General features: G+C 39.6%; 2 protein-coding genes across 7 annotated transcripts in view; both read left to right on the forward strand.

Moving 5' to 3' along the window:
- The window catches only part of apip (APAF1 interacting protein), a 239,912-nt gene that overhangs the window by 200,445 nt on the left and 19,766 nt on the right, over positions 1–19,701 (forward strand). The window lies entirely within an intron of this gene.
- Positions 457–18,345, forward strand: LOC127599302 (excitatory amino acid transporter 2-like). 2 transcript variants are annotated; one of them, XM_052063180.1, is made up of 11 exons: positions 8,064–8,300; positions 11,569–11,708; positions 11,922–12,074; positions 13,437–13,687; positions 13,802–13,910; positions 14,017–14,143; positions 14,239–14,472; positions 15,146–15,340; positions 15,463–15,597; positions 17,018–17,228; positions 18,153–18,345. In XM_052063180.1, the coding sequence occupies exons 2-11, from the start codon at positions 11,579–11,581 to the stop codon at positions 18,222–18,224; spliced, it is 1,617 nt and encodes a 538-aa protein (XP_051919140.1). In that variant the 5' UTR covers positions 8,064–8,300; positions 11,569–11,578; the 3' UTR covers positions 18,225–18,345. The 2 variants fall into 2 exon arrangements, with proteins under 2 accessions (XP_051919141.1, XP_051919140.1); XM_052063181.1 differs by lacking the exon at positions 8,064–8,300 and adding an exon at positions 457–811 and having other exon boundaries at positions 11,569–13,687.

Genomic DNA, 19,701 nt, shown 5'->3' on the forward strand with positions numbered 1-19,701 from the left:
GGCAAATGTGCATGTGAGGTCAGGCGTTTGTGAGTTCCCATGCAGACTGTCCAACGTGCTGTCATTGAGGAACACACTGAGAGGATTTGCTAAACATAGCTCTTACTCCTAAAATGCAGACACCTGCCGCGTCACTTTACAGCTTTGAGCATGACATTAAGCAGATCAATTTAACAATAACGTGGGCTCGAGCCAAAATGTATGAAAATAGGTGTAAAAGTATGCACACGTTTATTCTTTTTAGACATAACAGGTCTTGGAGCATATGGCTTCAGCACACACCCGCCACTAAACATTACAATCACTATTGCACAGGAGGTATATATTAAAGAAAAATAATACAAATTCATTTCGGATATATATTTTTATTATTAGTTTGCATGACAATTTAATTTGTCATGGTCCTGTACGATTTAAACTCTTCATCTTTCTTGCTCAAACCGGTGTAAACATGAAAAAGCCTTGTGATTTAATGTGAGAGAACAAGCCAGGCAGACCGAAGAAGAACTACTGTTCCCATGTTTGAACTCTCCACCCTCTGTCTAAGCATTAGAGTACGCATAGCGCATGTGCTGGTAAAGTGTATACCCATTCGTTGGAGTTTGCAAATGGGGAGGTGCAAGCTTCTCTCTCGCAGACTTTTGCAGAGGAACCTTCTAAATGAGAGACTACGTTCCTTGTAAAAATAAATAAATATAAATATATATATATATCAAATATTAGCCAAACAGCTCAGAAAATGACAAAGTACATTTGCAGTTATCTTGAGTAGGAACATCTACAAATTTGAAGAGGATAAGACACTCAACAGGTGAGCTCGTTTCACTGGGAGTCATGTTATTGAATACATATTTCTGGACACACACAAACAGCAAGCCTGTTTCTCCCATGCACACCGTTTTAATCTGGTATTATGCTAGGAGCTTGCACGAATGAAGGGATGGTGTCTGAATGTATCAAATGCAATAGAGTTGCAGTTTTCATGTATTCATGTTCTGTATTAGGTACACTGTATCAATAGCAGCACAGTGTCGTCCAGTATTCAATCGTTCCTGTTCCTTTGAACTTTGGAAAAAGGACTTTGAAGGTACTCATGACTGTATTCCACCCCTGAGCGAATGTATAACAGCAGGTCAGATCAAGTAGCAGCTAAATGCTTAACTTTGACATAGAGTCCCCAAAACAATCTGGCTAATACCTCACAAGTGTCACTGATAAATATAAGAGCTGAGAGGCCAGCAGAGCAAAGATATGGTTATTTTCATTACTTTCTGCATCTGCCAAAAGATAGACGTCATTCGATATTCAAATATCAATGTAATGGACCCGTTATTATCATGAAGTGCTTTTCGTCATATATTTCTTCAAAAGTTCAACATGGCAAAGAAAGGTGGAGCAATATCCATATTAGATACACCCTAGAATAACTGGTTTATCCATGAGCAATGTTAGAAATGTGTTGTTGAAAATGGATGAGTTTCAAGTAAAACGCACCGTGCAGTACTGTACCTCTAGCATGACTTTCTATTTTACCAATTAGTTATGACTGATACAAATCGAAATATTTCTCGTTTTCAAACTAGTTAAGTCAGCTATAATAGTTTGTTCAATTATTGTTTGAGTGGAAAATCTTTTGACATTTCAGTACAAATTTGAGCAACAATAATGCAAATTGACACCCATGATTTGCATTTGCGGGCCACGTAAAATGACGTGGCAGGCTGCATGTGGCCCCCGGGCCTTGAGTTTGATACCTTTGACGTCGAGTGCAAAACCATAACAGCGATTCAACAAAATGTTTTAATAGATCCATGTTTTTGGACCTCAATGCTTGGTTTTGTTGACCATGATGTGAGATTGATTCTATTACTTTGATTTGACCTCTTTTTGGGGTCTTTTTGGTAACTTGTTGCATTGTTAGTTGTGTTAATTTCATGTCAGAATCCCACTTATCAGCTATCAGCTCAATATGCAGTAATTGTTTGTTGTCCAATGTTGTCAGTTAATGTGTATGAACTTCAGCTCCCGTTTATATTCCTGCCTGCAAAAAAAAGTATTTTTATTGTTGCCGTTGTTGTTAGTGGAGGTTATGTGTTTCTGCCTTTCCATTGCAGCAATCACATGTGATACCTAATGAAATATTAGTATTGATATTAAATAATATGCAAATTCTCCTCATAGGTGCATTGAAAAAAAATATCCTTTGGATTTACTTAATTCGAACATATACATCGGCTGCACATGAAAAAAAAGGGGGGGTCAGTCTTTGTAATTTTCTCATGTTTTACTCAAAAAGCAACATATGATATGTAACACATTTTAATTAAGTGCAACCAAAAAACAAGTACCGGTACTTGATTTTTTCACTGTGTAAGAAGAATGAAGGAATGAAAGGCAGTGAAACCTTGACATGTGATACTTACTAAATGTATGATTGTTATTTTTTTTCCCCCACTTCAGACCGAAATCAACATGGTATTGGTGGAAGTCAAAAGGCTTGCTGGATATTTTGTTTGACAGATACCTTAAAATCCACCCGTTCCTGACAAAACTTCACTATGTTAAAATAATGCCTCAACTTTGCATGCGATTATTGGTGTACCTTGAACAGAAAGAGTGGTCGCAATAAATGGCCACTTTCAACTGCTTATGAAGCCATGTTATAAGCAACTTTCATCATTGCCACAGTACGCCGCCACGGGTCAGACCTGACACTGCATCAGGTGTCTTCACCTGAAAGATCAACTGACTGTTCACCTTAGTTGAACCTAATGGAAAATGACAGTTTGCAGTTGGCAATCCCCAAATATGAATGAAATTGAGATCATTGTGCACTGTGCTAAAATTCCTTTGGAAATCTGCCAGAAGCAATTGTCATGGAGCACCCAAAGCAGCAGGTCATAACAACAAGATAGTCTTCAACTAACAGGAAAAATGTCAGATGCCATAAAGTACAGTATATGGCACGATACTTTCAAAGTGACAGTCCGTGCTAAATTTGGATCAGTCATTTGTTTGTTTTATTGGTTGGTTTTAACTGTAAAATTTAGATCATTCGATTGGTTTATTTGAAAGGGGACAGTGCAATTTCACAAAACGCATGAAAAAAAATCATGGTGAAAAAACTAATAATCAATTGAAAAATAAATCAATTGACAATTGATGTTACATAATTTTGAGCGGATGATCGCAAGTAAAATAAGTGCGATCACATTTATGTTTTTTGATTCTGCTTGTCTGAGTGTGCAGCGGCACGTGTGCGCTACATGTAATCGCTTTGAGCTCGTACTGATTTCTGAGTAAACCATTGAAAAATCATCCTGTGTGAATGTGACAGCACAGGTTGTTTGTCTGTATGTGCCCCGATTGGCTGTCAGACAGTCCAAGGTGTATTCAGCAACACAATGCATTTTTTACATGAAAAAAGTTGCTATTAGAAACACCAAATATAAATTTTCAAGCAAGCCAGACCCCACAAAAAGATGCGTTTGCTCCTGTAATTTGCTTTTCTGGTCTGAATCAGTTAATAAGTTGTAAACAATGTCAGCGTTCCACCTGGTTTGGTTTGCGATCACAGTAAAAAGAGCCGCACTTGCTATAATGTGACACAACAATAAATGCGATTTCATCACAAGAATGTAAACAAGAACACAATTTGCTGGATGGCCTAGCGTTTGCGAAGCGGACAAAGTAGCACGAATTAACACCATACAGAGTGAAACTGAAGTTTGTTGATGAAGTATCTGGACAATCTAGCGAGATACAAACCAAATTGTGATGCAATACATACATGTGGACAAACCACAATCTCGAAAGGTTCATACACATTGTATATATGGGGATTTAGAAAAAAAAATCCTATCGGCACTCAATTTTTACCATAATTTGACTTTAAAATGTGGTTCTAAAATCATAATGATGGAATTTGAATTACCAGTGTGAGGTGTTTGGGAGTTTTCTTTCATTCAGGGAAGTATGTTGTCAAATACTACACCCGCAGCCCCGTCCTCTGAGTGTGTCTGATCCATCTCTGTGTGTGCTGGATTAGGATGGCTCAGGACGGATTAGTTAATTATAGACACATGCTGTCTAAGCGTGGTGTGTGTTGTCAGGTGTTGCAGCATGAGGTCGGCTTGGTGTTGAGTGCAGAGAGGAAAGGCGGAGTGAGTTGTGAAATTGCGTGGCGAAATGGTTTGCCAGGTGCTCTGAGCGTGTCTGGTTTCTCACTTTCTAATCTCTGACCGCTGGTATGTCATGGCTCGTTCACATATGATTTTGTGAATGCTAAGAGACAAGCATTCATCCTGAGGATATGCTGCTTTAAAAATAAAAACATTTATCACATCAGGTACAACATCATGACCACTTAGCTGAATTGGACAGCCGAAAGATGTAATCGATCAAGCTGGCTATCTAGCTATCGTGATGCTAAACTATTCAAAATATTTGTGCTTGAGACCGAGATTTTGCACTGGCAACTTTTTTCTCTAGTGCACCTAGTGCAAAATTTTGGTGTACAACTGCATCACACCGAAGTTTTTATGTTTGCCCTTTAATTTCAACAAAATTGCTGCCAGTCTTTTTCGTCAATATTGACTAGTAAATGGACAACTAACAATGCTGTCATCATAAAAGTCTTTATTTGAAGCACAATTCCAGAAGACAGATATCTGAATAGTAAATATTGGTACTTGAAGTAATCTCTGTCAGATTCTTGGTTATAACGTTTGAACATAGCAGGCCTTAACATTAAAAAAGCTGTGAATTGATCGTATCATCCGCATCTTCTCTCATCTTCACTCTGATTATTGCTGCTGATGTAAATAGTGAATGGATGTGCATGAACGCTTAAAGGTTTTATATATATATTTTGGTATCACTACTTTCTAGAAATGGGCATTTTATCTCCACTTCTTTAGGCTCACCTGCCAATGTTAGCCAAGACGGCAGGCCTCTTGGCTAACATTTTTATTTGGAGTACAGTTGCCTCTAACTTAAAATTTCAGGGGCATGAGTAGAACATTTCGGGGAGCACACAGTAAATGCACTTTCAAAATAATATCCACATGTCCTCCTATTTCTTCATTGTACTGTATTATTGATAATTTGGAAAAAATCATCCCGAAACAGCCTTCATTCGCTATTCCCATTTACTCACAGAAAAAAAAAAAACATTTTCAGGATTTCTCTCCTTGGACATACAAGGTTTAGTGAGGCGAATTTTACTGTTACTCCTCTTTGCTATCGTCCATATTTACAAGAGGTACATGAAACCTTATAGATTTTGACCTAGCAATACATATTAAATGCTTCACAATGCAACATCAAAAATATTTCCTTTGTACTGTAGTTAATATGAAAATCTCAACTATCACTGAACATAACATCTAAGCAAAAGAAGCCAGTGTTAATTTTGTGCAACACTATAGCCGTAATTATAGTGACTGACAGAAAGCTCAACAAATAGCATAACAATATGAATCGAGTAAGACTTTTAAGACATGACAATTACGGCCACAGCACTGCACAGAATTGCCTGTGTGTTGGTAACTCACGCAAGCAATGTAAAGTGATTGACAGGAAATCAATAAATTGGGTTCTTTAAAAAACAAAGGCCTTGTGTACCGTCGGCCTCTGTGCAAGTGAGCCTGTTGGTAAAGGCGAGCCTGTGTACAATAGTCACAAAGTTTCTTGTCTCTTTGAGTTAGGCTACTTCGGGCTTTTGAGTATTTTAATTTGAAACCCTAAGGAAAGGAGTTCAACTGACGTCATTAGTATGTTAGAATTGAAAGTAATTTTCACTCTGTGTACAGCCTCAGGATTCTCATCTTGGGGTGGAAACCTCGGTGCGTTATTCAGGAATTTTCTTGTCATGACATTCGTGGCTTGCATCTCTTCCAGCGGACAGCATATTATGCCCAAGGGGTATCTGCCTGGAATTTATTCTTACCAGTCGGGTTACTATTCAGGATCTGCCTCACCCTCTCTAAGTATTTGGCCGTGGCTGACCTTTGAGCTGACTCCTTATGATTGATATTTGCCTCTGAAAGTCAAAGGTGGTTGTCATTGTCCTGCCTTTAGACAGATGAATCCTTCCGGTGATGATCATCTTCTCGCTTGTTGATCACCCGCCCAAATTTAACCAGCTCGAATTACATTGCGATGTCATTGCTGTATTACAATATATCCTTGGGAGGTGAATCAGGGAGTCTACATTACGATGGTTCTTGGCATACAGCTTAATGTCATCCATGTAGAGGAGCTGGCTGATCGCTGTCCCACTTCTGAACCTGTACCCGAAGCCACACTTCATGATCATTATACCGAATGGGTTCATGCTTATGCAGATCATCTTAATGGGACAGATGCCCTTCCAAGCACTGCACACGTGTCGATCCATATTCCTACTCATTTTGCCCAATAGGAGCTTCCATGTGGTGCTGAGGCAGGTTATATGTCAGTAGTTTGATGGTGTCGTTCCCATTCGGGGGTTCTTCACGATGAGGACATTTTGAGTGTAGTGTTCAATCAGCCTGCAATGTACTGTATGTTTTTGGAATGTGGGAGTAAACCGGAGTACCCGGAGAAAACCCATGCAGGCCCGGGTAGAACATCCAAACTCCACATAGGGGGGCCAGAGCTGGAATTGAACCCGGTACCTCTGCACTGTGAGACTGACACGCTAACCACTGGGCCACCGGGCCGCCCCAAGCCTAAACAAGAAGTTTGAAAATATAATATGAATATATATGCAGAGAGAGAGAGAACTTCTTGATGTTTTTTTCGGGTTTAGTGAACTTACATGTAGCCCATGTACAGTATAAAAGTGTTGTCAGGGGTAGAAGGATTATACGACTTGTATTGTCATACATGAGTGCATTTTCTTTTCTAAGTATGCATGTGCGTATAAATATGCATGTATATGTACTACATCTGTTTAAATGTACATTCAGTACTGTATACTGCTGTATTGCACTGTATTGTCTACAGCGCCCTCCATAGTTATTGTCAACTCAATTGTTGTCAAATGTTTTTTTCATGTCAATTCATTTTTTTTTTCAAAATATAGGGCCAACATGTTAAAAGAGTAATTAAAAGAGGAAAATGCGTTGAATTCAAGTGCATCTATGACGTGCATCCATCCATTTTGCGAACTGCTCTCCTCATTAGGGACGCAGGCGTGCTGGAGCCTATCCCAGCTCTCTTCGGGGACACCATAAACTGGCGTCAGGAACACACAAGTTAAACAACCATTCACACTCATAATCACACCTACGTACAATTTTGAGTGTTTATTTTAACCTACCTTGTGTTACGATCTGGAACAGTTTGGATAGGGGTGGATCCCACAAACGATAAGATCTTGGCACATATATGAACAAAACACAAGACTGACAAAGTCCAACTCAGGTCTATTGCCCAAATTTAGCTGGGATAGACGTCAGCTCAATGAGGGCAAGTAGTATTGAAACTTGATGGATGGATGTAATGGAATTAATTGGATTTTTACAATGAATCTTTTTTTCTTGCCATTGTGGTCCTATATAATACAGTTTGATTCATTCATCATTATTATTCATGTGTGTAAAAGGATTTCAAAATGATGATTTACTTTTTGGATAATAGGAGCCCGCATCCTGCATAAGACTTAGCTTGGAAAAAGCGTAGCCATATTTTATTCAAGGCCCATTTGTGGAAGTAATATTCATAAAGATTCATGGTTTCACATGGAAAAAAAAAATGTAACGATCAACCTTCACTTTACTCATTGCATATTGAGTTGGTAGCCAGACACTTTCCCACCTATTTTTACTACACTGCAATACATTAGACATCATCTCAAGAAAAATGCTTTATCACTAAGGCAAGGTGTTTTGGTTTTATTAATCTATAAATCCGTTTGGAGAAATTCGAAAGAAATAAAAGGGACAGAAAGAGGCGAAATAATAACAGCAGCAAGGACTGTGTTGTATCACTAATCTTGGCAGGTTGACTCCACCCTTTTTATCTGGTTGTGTTCTGTCAGATGTCCAGGAAAGCCATTTCACCTTTCTGCAAATCTCTGCAGCTGCATACGCGAGCATCTGAGAACCCGGATATATATTTTGCATGCTGAAAAGAAGTTTTATGCAACTTTTTCAAGGCTGAATAACCTATTCCGAAGATATTAAAAAATTAGTTTTGGGGACTCTAATTGGATTTAATTACAAACAAGCCATGACGTTAATGTTCACCTGACGGATAACAGCGCAGTCAGTCTCAGATACAATTTACATTTTTAAGGGCTCGGAAATCAACAGGTAAGTGCATTTCGAATCCATGTGCTGCATACATCGATGGAGTCCAGAAACTTGTGTGATGAGATACACAAACATTGCAAATGTGAATCTTTTGTTAAACTATTGTGGAACACTTTATTTCATTCATGATTTATGTGTTCGGCTGGGGTACCTTTGTTTGCTTTGGCAATTCATTTCAACTGATTTGTACGTTTCCAGTTATTGAGCTATTCATGCATTGGAAGATGAAATAAACGACAATGTTTTTGTGATTACTTTGAACACTTTTTGCAAGTGTTTTGTCATATTTAGGTAATTTATTGATTAATGCTCCGTGTATAGCAAACACAATCTAACCTGCAAAGGAAAACATTTCTCTCATTTTTTTTTTTAAACAACACAATTATCACTTGTTTTAGCATTCTTATATTCAGGGCAGTACTATTTCTTTTGAAACCGATTCGCAAAATGTCAAATTGGTAATCTCCTGCATTACATTCACGGCACACCTTGGTGGCACCTTGACTTTCCCCCGGGAAGCCCCTCTTCAATTATGTAACACAATTAGTTGCGTGCTGGAGGTGCTAATTTTATCCTCTTGAAAAGATTTAAGTCTCATTAACGCTGTAGCGCTGCGTATCAGACAGACAGCTTGTCACTTCTCTCTTTAACATAAATGTTCATTCAAATCATGTTGTACAGAAAATTCTTCAATCTCAAGATTTGATATTGAAGTAAACCTTAACTAGACAGTCCAGTGTTTACAAAGTCCTTATTATGCCTTCGTTTCCAACTTTTGTTTTCCTACTTACGAGAAGCAAATATTTTGTCAGGTGAAATTTTGCCTTCCATTTGACTTTTTTGGATCCAAATAAATAGTGTCCATATTGTTATTTCTGTCAGAAGAAATAATCCAGGTGTTAAAGTCAAGAAAGTCAAGCGTCTCCGTGACACGAGCTTTGTTACATAATCATGAACGTCTGTACTCTACAGTAGATTTAAAGGCCTCACAGGGAAGAGATGATCTTTAAGTCCAAGAGGCTTTAGGAGAAACCATAACAAAGCAACATGTTGCATCAGTGGTGTGATGTAGCGGCATGATGAAAAGCTTGGGTCAGCAGCAATCGGTGAGATTTGGAAGCAACAGAATGACCATAAACATACACGTGAGAATTTAAAGTGGGCAGAAGAAAACTACTTCCAAATGTTTATGAAATCAAGTTTTTATTCCCTCCAGTAGGTTGTTTTTATTCCTTAGGTGGATCGTAGAAACACTGATGAATCCATTTTTACAAAGCTTTTGGGCGAGACTGGTTATGGGTCAAGGAGAGAATAAACCATTGTAATAGAATACAGTCAAAGCAACGTTTTGTTAGAGATAACTTTAACAAACACTCCTTGGAAATACTGTACTACACATTGTCTTCAAAATCAATGTAATGTAATGTAACGGGCTTTTGCTTTTACACAATGATAAGAAAAAAAAGGTAATCTATGTGTTGTCTGCCCGAAGATAGCTGCGATTGACTCCAGCATGCCCACGACCATCATAAGGAGAAGCGGCTCAGATAATAGATGGATGAGCACTGCTTCAAGATTTTGATTTTCAGTGAATCACATACTATTTTGCGTAACTGTGGTATCATGGTTCCTAAGAATTGTCGTGAAGTATTGGGATCAACTAAGAATTGTGTTTCGAGCCCAGGATGATTGGATTGCATTCCACAGCTCTTCAACATTTTTGGAAGAGCATGTGAAGCCAAGCTGTCGGCAACAAGCTGTCTCAAAATACACTTGCAAAGAAAACAAGATGCGCTGAAGTGGTTATATTTTGCTACACATTGGCTTGCATTCAGAGATATAGCGCAACGTTTTGTGCACTGATGAAAGGCAAACAGTTCTTGTGGGGACAGTTAGTCAGACAAATTCAAACACCCAAACAGTGAATTTAAGCCAGAATACACTGTAAACACTGAAGTATGGTGCACGAGCACCATGGTATGGGAATGTTTCTGAAACAACAGTATTGGGCTCATTTATCTCACACGAATTGTGGATCAGTTAGATTGCACCGCAGTACTTTAAGAAGTCATGTTGCCTTGCACCCAAGACAGCCCACTATAAAATGGGTCTTTCAACAGAACAAAAACCGAAACAAAACAGTAAATCGGCAACATCTCGCTTCCAGACATACAAAATTCACATTATGAAGGAAACTGCCAAATCCCCAGACTTCAATGCAATAGAGAACTTTGAGGGGTGATGTAAAAATGCTCTTTCTGAAGCTCAAATAGAAATGCAGAGAAACGGTGGAATGGTTTAGAACCAAGCTGGGCTCTAAGTCCAGTTCACAGGTTCCGGGAAATTGGTCAACTACACGGTGCAAGCTTTTAGTTTGAAAAATCAAGACAATGTTATTTTGTTTGCATTGGTGTCAGTGGAAATTCAAGCTATTATAATGATTTTGGAATTGTATCTCTCTTGCAAGCTAGCGGGATAGATAGATAGCTGGATATCTAACTAACTAATGAGATAGATAGATACAACTTTAGGTGAAGATCTGGATGACCGTTCAGATACAGAATCTATTCATGTCAGTTTATATTTAGGACAGCTTTTAAATGAGTATGCAGGTGGTGTTTGGTGAAAAGTGTGTTCATATGTTTTTCATTGATGTTAAATGTGTTTTGCGATTGATGATTTTAGTACAATCAAAAGAGGAATTCTAGGATCTACAGAAAACACCATGTTCTTTTTGCACATCTATTTATAAGAGGAAACGTCTTTTCCTTTCTGCTTGTCCCTTTTCGGGGGTTGCCACAGCGAGTCATTCATTTCCATCTTTCCCTGTTCTCTGCATCCTCTACTCTAACTCCAGCGACCTGCATGTCTTCCCTCACTGCATCCATGAATCTCCTCTTTGGCAGTTATAAGAGGAAACGATTGGCAAAATTATTGTTAACCTTCCTCCAAAAAGACAAACAATTTAACTGTAGACCTTGGCGCTCATGACTCGATATTGCTCTTATCCGAGTGCTAACGTCACTGACTGAAAACAATTGTGCATCAGGCGTAGAACCTTATGAGTGCCAAAGGTAAATAGTTGCCTCTGCAATTTTCTCACTTTTGGACAAGGCCACGAAAAAGGGATTGTTTTTTTCCCAATTTTATTTACATGTATTGAAATATGTTGACTTAATTCGCCAAATTTGAAAGTAAATGTCAAACTGTTGATATCTGCTTTCAACATGCTGTGAGAATGTTTTTTCCTTGTTTTCTTCTGTCACAGTGCCAACAAGATGCAGAAGCAAGTGGAGGTCAGGATAGACGAAGGCCACTTGGAGCCCACAGTGGACGCAACTGAGAGTACATGTAGCACTGTATGTGATAAAGTCATGAAGAACATGGTTCTAACGCTGACAATTCTTGGTGAGTTTAAGGTCATATTATCATTGATTGTCTCCTAGCTGAGAAACAAAACCCAGAAGAAGATTGTTTTAATGGCACTTGCAGTGCCCAGTGGTGACCTTGGCAGTAGCTGTATGACTCCTCAATGTCTTCAGTAATGGAAGTGAGGCAACAGAGACCCGATTCTGACATGTAAATGTCATAGTCACTTCTTTTCCTATGTCATCGATTCAGGTGTGTTTTTGGGTTCCATTGCTGGAATGCTGCTGCGGCACATATCGCCTCTCCCTCCTGATGTGATTATGATCATAAGCTTCCCGGGGGAGATCCTAATGAGGATGTTGAAGATGCTTATTTTGCCTCTTGTTGTTTCAAGTCTGGTCACAGGTGGGTAAAAGAAAGTGGCGGTTGCAAATGCGCTGCCTAATTTGTGTGTTCTTGACTGTAGTCTGCACCCTAGAGTCCGGATCCTGGAGGTGAAACAGAGAGCACCAGTATAAAAAGCTTGAGTTTATAAAAAAGTCCTTTTAATGCTTGAATATGGCAAACAATGAAATAATGAATTAGGGCCTTGAGAATATTGCCAGCTCACAATGCAAATTAAAATCCTATTTGTATAATTGCACTTTGGTAAAAAAAAAAAAAAAAAAAAAAGAATGAAATGCACAAATCTGTTTATGCATTTGTAGCCTAATGGAAAAATCTACATTTTATGAACTCATATTTTCACTGAAATATACAATAGATCCACCAAGTATAAGGGCTAAAAAGGGCTTTAAGAACAAAAAAATGTTTCAATTTTGCGAATAGTGATATTGACATAAAATTTTATCATTTAAAAAATGCGCGCATGTATGTGTGCCCCCATCTGAACAAGAAATGTGCTTTGTTATTAGACTTATGTTCTTGTCGCAGATTCTCTATAATGAACATTATGTTGAAACACATATATGTGCGCACATGCACTTAGCACCAGGCCACCCTAGGCAACAGTTTTGAGGATTGACTTTGCGGTGTCATCACACTTGCAGTTACATCTCTTGAAAACTAGGTTGAAATGAGGGGCGTAGCTGTCAAGCCATCCCCACCTCGTGATGGCAGAGTCCACTGTCTTGCAAAACTTGCGCCACGTCCTGGGGGCTGCATTGGACATTGATTCAGAGCGGACTATGTTCTGTCGGGGCTGCAGTCCTCTGAAACCATTAGTGGACACCGGCAGTGAGGGATGTGGTCAGGATGAAGGGGACCTATCTGGTCTTTTGAGCATGTGGCACTCTGGAGACAGCCGTAGGGCTTGGCAGACCAAGTGAAATACAGCTTTGGAAGTAGCTGAGGCAAAAACTCGGAGGCATTCAGAAAGCTCTGTAGAATGAATTCACGACAGTTTTATCTCAAATTCTGCTCCACCAGCCGACGACTCAGGAGGGGGAAAGTAGTGCACCATCAACACTGCGAAAAGTGAGGACAGGGTGCTGCTGACCTTGACTAGGGACGTTGTGAGTTGGTAGGGAGAATACTTAAAGATAAAATGACTCGGTGGAGGAAAGGCTGTTTTTTTTTTTTTTTGCGGAGATTGGTAAACTTGTGACCTGACCCCAGCTACGTGTAAGGAAACAAATGGATGAATAATTATTGGAAAGTTCTATTAGAATTACATTCACGTCATACCATCAGTATATTAAAATGAGACATAAGTAGCTGAAAAGTGACTCTGCTTCACACTTATTTTAATATTCTTTGCTATCACAGGACTGGCTGGCTTAGATGCGAAATCTAGCGGCCGTTTAGGCACCAGAGCCATGGTGTACTACATGACAACAACAGTCATCGCAGCAGTCTTGGGGGTGATCTTAGTGCTGCTCATTCATCCTGGGAACCCCAAGCTAAGAGCTAATCTTGGACAGGGGAAGAAGAATGATGACGTTTCCAGTGTGGATGCTTTCTTTGACCTCATTCGAAATCTGTTCCCAGAAAACTTGGTGCAAGCCTGCTTCCAACAGGTACATTTCCTCACCTGAATGTTTTCTTTGCCGTCAAGGGCCCTGGAGTTTAAATATACAATGCATAACTTATCTCTTCATCGTTCCAACGGCTGTTCTGTATTTCTGGCGCAGATACAAACAGTGACTACAAAAGTACAGGTGCCCACTAACAGAACCAAAGCACCCCCGCAGTTCACCATCAAGAGGTCACTTCAGTTCAAAAGTGGAATGAATGTCCTTGGTAGGCTATTGATCATATTCCAAACAAACATAGTACTAAGGCTACTTTAATTCCATTGTGGGTGTGTGACTTGGGTTTTCAATTGCACTTATGTTTTGACTCCAAGGTTTAATTGGATTCTTTGTCGCTTTTGGAGTCATCATGGGGAAAATGGGGGAGAAGGCCAAGCTTATGCTCGAGTTCTTCAACGTCTTGAATGAGATCATCATGAGGGTTGTTAGTGCAATTATGTGGTAAGTACTGCTCAAAAAAAGCCAGAAACAGGAACTGTTCACAATATGCATGTGAATGCACCTCCATTCAAAAATATCTTCTTCTTGGCTTTCAGGTACTCGCCAATTGGAATTGCTTGCCTGATCTGTGGTAAAATCATCTCCATTGCTGACTTAGAGGTGGTTGCTCGACAACTTGGAATGTACATGATCACTGTGATCGTGGGCCTCATCATCCACGGCGGCATCTTCCTTCCTCTCATATATTTTGTGATTGTCAAACAAAATCCTTTCAAGTTCTTCATGGGAATATTCCAGGCGTGGGTCACGGCACTCGGAACGGCATCCAGGTAGTATAACAATTGTGTTTTTCAAAAAAGCTTTGAGCGGCCTGACACTGGCTAGCAAATGGGTTCGTCTGTTATTCAAGATTTTGAATACAAAAACTGTTTTCCGAAGAACCTTGTTTCCAAGGCTAAATAGCAAATAACAACAGGAACTTTGATTTGAAGCCGTAACTGAAATATTCATGCCAGCAGCAACTTCCAACTTTGTTTCCATGCGGGATAGTTTTCATTTACTCTGTGTTTTATTAATGACATGCGATGCCCTCATTCCCCTCCTGAGGTGAACTCGCTCCTTTTAAGTTCCTGCCAGCTCGCTACTCCACCATCTACAAGAAGTACTAATTGTCAGACAAAACAAACATTGCAGCTGTTGAGTCGCAGCTGGTGTTTTTTTTTCTCTTCATGCACCCTTTCTCGAATTATTTTAGTCTCATTAAAGTCGTCGTTGTCTGTGCTTGCTTTCATGTCACACACACAAAAACATAATCATAAATGAGAATACTCTCAAATCATATTTGTTTGTGAGAAGAGAGGAACATGGCGAATCTGATTGAAAACCTCACAACAATTACGACCCAATTGCATTAGTTACACAACCCAAAAAATGAAATATTGAGTATGCAGCAAAGTTAAATATATGTATTTTTTTTTATCCCCACCCCCCAACTCTCCACAGTGCTGGAACCTTGCCTGTCACGTTCCGATGCTTAGAGGAGAACTTGAAAATTGACAAGAGAGTAACACGTTTCGTCCTCCCTGTCGGGGCCACCATCAACATGGATGGCACGGCGCTCTATGAGGCCGTAGCTGCCATCTTCATCGCTCAGATGAACGGAATTGTTCTAGACTGGGGCCAAATTGTCACGGTCAGGTGAGGTTACTACACTATGCGTGAAGTCGGTAACATTTAGTACCAGTAATTCCCAGCGTCAAAACCACATAACTTCAAAAAGAAAGTGGTTCCTTTGCCCATCATTTGTCCTCTTCTAACAGTATGACAGCGACCCTGGCTAGTGTTGGAGCAGCCAGTATCCCCAGTGCTGGTCTCGTAACCATGCTGCTCATCCTAACAGCAGTGGGGCTGCCCACTCAGGACATCAGTCTCCTTGTGGCTGTCGACTGGCTCCTGTGAGTAAAACACCTGAAATCATATTATACAGGTGTCATCGTCATTTTTTTTTTTTTGCTTATCGAGCCCAGTCAAGAAGTCGTCTTTCGCACCACATTTGCTGTTTATCGAATAGTCAGTCTGTTTATTTTTGCAGTTTACTGCTGATGCACTGAATGCAGAAGTTTCAAACGACACTAAAGTTGTCAGTTCCCAAAAGACATCATTAAAATCTGTCATCGTCACCAAAAAAGGTGTAACAGAAAAAGTTTTATATATACTTCACGATTATGGCTTCAGGAACGCGCAATTGATTTTTCAGATTGATTCATGACATATTTTTGGGTGGAGGTTCATTTCTATTTTCATGGAATGAACATGTTTGGAATGAATCATAAGCGTTTGTCATGTTAAAGCTCGGCCTTTTGAAGAAGGGGCGATATGTCATTTTCACAGTTTCCAGGCAATTACTGTATCTTTATCTCTAAAAAGACACAGATACAGCACTTGTCAACAGAAGTAATTGAAATGCCTTTGAAATCGTTCAAAAGTAGCTTAGCCATCGAGGCCTCGTTCATGTTTGTACTGTTTTCAGTCATCTTTTTACCACATCAACAATAATTCCAGTATTATTCACGTAGTGTTTCTGATGCATCTATTCGCAAACTTGTCCTGTCGGTCCCAAATGCGTGTAACATAGCGTTACTGTAGAAGTTGCACCAGTCTGTTGATCTCGTGGTCCATTTAGCCCTCACTCATGAGCCAGACCAAGAGACACAGCCACTGTTACTGATTTAAGAGTGCTTATTCTCACATTCTGCTGTCATCTGCCCCTGTAAACTTTAAAGGTCACCGCTCAATAAAGCATCAGCACCATATAATCTGTAAAAAGAGGTGGTGAGATCCTCAGGCCACCCAACTGGACTCGCTGCACACATCTCGGTTGCAATGAGAAACGCTGTCCATGGGAAAAAAACAAAACAAGACAGAAAACCAAAAAAGGCAGCTTTGGTTCAATCTGCTTCTACTGTAAACCGTGTGCAGAAATGGAATGATATGGAATTGTGTGCCTTTACTCCCGGTGCACGCTTTTCACCGTGAGGGATACGGACAAATGTCTTTTGCAAAGCCCCTGTGGAAATTGTTGTAGAAACCTCCATGCAACATTCAGTATCGCAGTCAGGGTAGAGAGCTGGTGCAGTGCTCCACAACGGGAATGAAAACCACTGCACACTTGTTGATATTAGAAGCTTCGCTATGAGCCTTCCTGTTCTCTCCAGTGGTATTATAGTTCTGGATTTTTATAAACCTCAAGAATGTCACTATTATTTGTTTGGAAATCAAATGAAAAATAAACTTTAGTATGTGTTGCCTGTGTCATTTGTTTTCTCTTTCTCTTTCCTCTTTCTCTCTCTGACTGGGTTGTCTTTTGACATGCAGGGATCGCTTCCGTACCTCCGTCAATGTGGTTGGCGACTCGTACGGAGCCGGTATTGTATACCATCTTTCCAAAGATGAGCTTGACTCCTTCGATGCCCAACAATCCCGGATGGAGGATTTTGAGATGACTAAAACCAAGTCCTTCTTTGAAAATAACACCAACCAGAATGTGTATGCTCACCACAATTCAATCCTGATAGACGACTGCAAGGTACATTTCACGTTAACGGATATCGAGACTTGTATGTAGAGGATTCGCCCCTGCTCTCTTTTTATTTTAGTCATGTCTATGTGATGGACTTCCTTTATTGGTGTATGTGTAAATGTCTTGTCTAGTGAGGAAAATGTTGTTGAAGCTAAAAAAAAGATGTTCCCGGATTGACACATTCATCATTTCATCATAGGAAAAAGCAGTTTTTGTGGTACCAGCTTAACCAAAGGTGAAGTTTATTCATCGCAAAATGACATTTTTCCCCATTTTTTTTAAACAGTGAAAAGAGTTGTGTATCATATCCAGATAGATGGATGTCTGTTGCATTTCTTATGCATCATGTTGTACACTGAGAATGAAATTTGTTTTTGTTATTATATTAATTGGACATGTATTTATGTATTCAAGGCAGCCCCAACCAAACTAGGCTCTAAATTCTCTTCATATTTTCAAGTACAAATGTTTGCCAGTGGTATGACATAAAGACTGCTCTTTCACTCTGATTCATAGAAAAATAATGCACGGGATCATGAAATGCGCCCTTCAATGACTACCATCATCCTTTTTAACTAGCAGCAACAAAACAATTGCTGTTCGTTTACCTTGTGGTGATTCTTATCATTCGGCGTATTAAAATTCGGTTGGGCAGAGAATCCATCAAATACATGGCCAACTCTCCAAAAAACAAACAAACAAACATGTTTTGATGTGTTTCTGTTACCATAAAACTAGTACTACTACTATATCGTAACAAGAGTGTTGAAAGACATACTATACACGTGTTGGGAAATCTCATATTAACATCCACCCTGAGGACAATGGCTTGAATGTCAATAACTTTTGGCTTCTCTGCTCCAACCACCGGTGGTTTGCTATAATGGTGCCTTGGGCCCTTAGTTAGAAACTGTTGATAATTGCTTTCAGGTCACCATGGGCAAAAATGGCAAGACTGCAGGGCTCTGTCTTGTTGAAGAGGAACCTTGGAAATGCGAGTAAAGCAGGCCCAGGAGCTGCTGCGCCTTACCCTGAGTAAAACTTTTACCTTCTGATGACAAATCGATTAGAATGACACTCAGACAACGTGAACCGCAGAGACTGTAGAGACTGAGAATCATCTTCAAGTTTCCCTTTTAAATTTTTTTTTTCCAGTTATCCATCTAGGTAGCTTCACATCACCTCAGATCGATTGTGTGTGTATTTGCAAAGAACAAACGCGAGTTCCAACAACATGTGGTTGAAAAGCCTCAGGGCCTTACTTGGTGCTGCTGCAAACGTCATGTTTCGGCTGTTACGAACTTCTTCACCTTTTTGTAACATCTCATTTCACTTTTGTATTTAATATCTTTGTGTTGCATCGAGAGCCGATGAAATAAATCAAGCGAGAGCAGACTATTGGCCTGATGCAAATCTTAGGGTCAGTTTAGAATTTTTTTAACCGGCGAATGTTGCTTATTCTCAATAATGGGCTTTTGAATTTAGATTTGGATTTAACCCTTTCAGGGACAGTGGTAACGACAGCGGACAGTTTATCATGTTATCGGGTTACAGGTTATCATTATTGCTGCATGAACGGGTTAATTTGACTGTCACTTAAAATACAAATATGCATGGTCAATAAGCACATAAGGCACAAAAAAAAGCGGCTCTCTGGGCAATATTGTGATTCAAATACAGGCGGGTGCAATACCTTTTACTTTTTGACTAATAGGTTTACACCCTCATGTCGCACCCACAGTCAAGCCTAAGCCGAAAGCTTATGTCTTAGACCATAAAGCGGAAAAGGTACGGCCTCTAATTCTGGCAACAGCCAGTGTGTGATGTGTTGTTGTAAAACAAGCACGTGAGGGTGCCCTCCAAGTTATTGTCTTTGCGTTTTTGTGAATCTTTTTGTAACGTTTGAACACTGAATTTTTTGGGGAATGGTTACAGAATAAGGCTGGAATATATTTGGTCATACAGTATGCGCTGTTTCTGAGTGCAAACGGGAAAGATAAGCATGGCAAATTAAATGGGAGTCTGTCAAGATGAAAAAAGGAGAAATGGTTCTTACACTATTCAAGCCAGTGCATTGTTTTATGTTTCACATTTCTTTTCCACATTCTTTTTTGGTTGTGTGTTCAATATTTTACTTGCCTTGAAGAAATCAGCTGCATAGTGCAGTAAGAATGTTGTTTCAATACAAGTTAATCTGGGATTCCCATGAATTCAGGGAATTATTGGGATCCATCTTGATGGCAGAATGAGGAGGGTCAGGCCCTCCTCATCTGCACAACTTTAATCTAGAGGCATTTGGTTTTCGTCCCGCGACTACATATCTTATTTGGTTTGTCTGTTTATTGCATGCACAAATGATTTGGTCTCCCACATTTAATTGTATCAAGAAAGCAATAGCTCATGTAAAAAGATTATTGCTTAAAGTGCCTCCTTGCACTTTGTGTCGATTCTATGTCCTCTCTTTATAGATAGATGCATG

Source organism: Hippocampus zosterae, chromosome 4 (genome assembly GCF_025434085.1).
Source record: "Hippocampus zosterae strain Florida chromosome 4, ASM2543408v3, whole genome shotgun sequence".
NCBI lineage: Eukaryota > Metazoa > Chordata > Actinopteri > Syngnathiformes > Syngnathidae > Hippocampus > Hippocampus zosterae.

What these genes read in the sequence shown, in the direction of transcription:
- LOC127599302 (XM_052063180.1), top strand. Translation starts at nt 11,579, where the DNA reads ATGCAGAAGCAAGTGGAGGTCAGGATAGACGAAGGCCACTTGGAGCCC. An exon ending in TCTAACGCTGACAATTCTTG is followed by an intron (nt 11,709 to 11,921) that starts GTGAGTTTAAGG and finishes TCATCGATTCAG; the next exon opens with GTGTGTTTTTGGGTTCCATT. An exon ending in GTGGCTGTCGACTGGCTCCT is followed by an intron (nt 15,598 to 17,017) that starts GTGAGTAAAACA and finishes TTTGACATGCAG; the next exon opens with GGATCGCTTCCGTACCTCCG.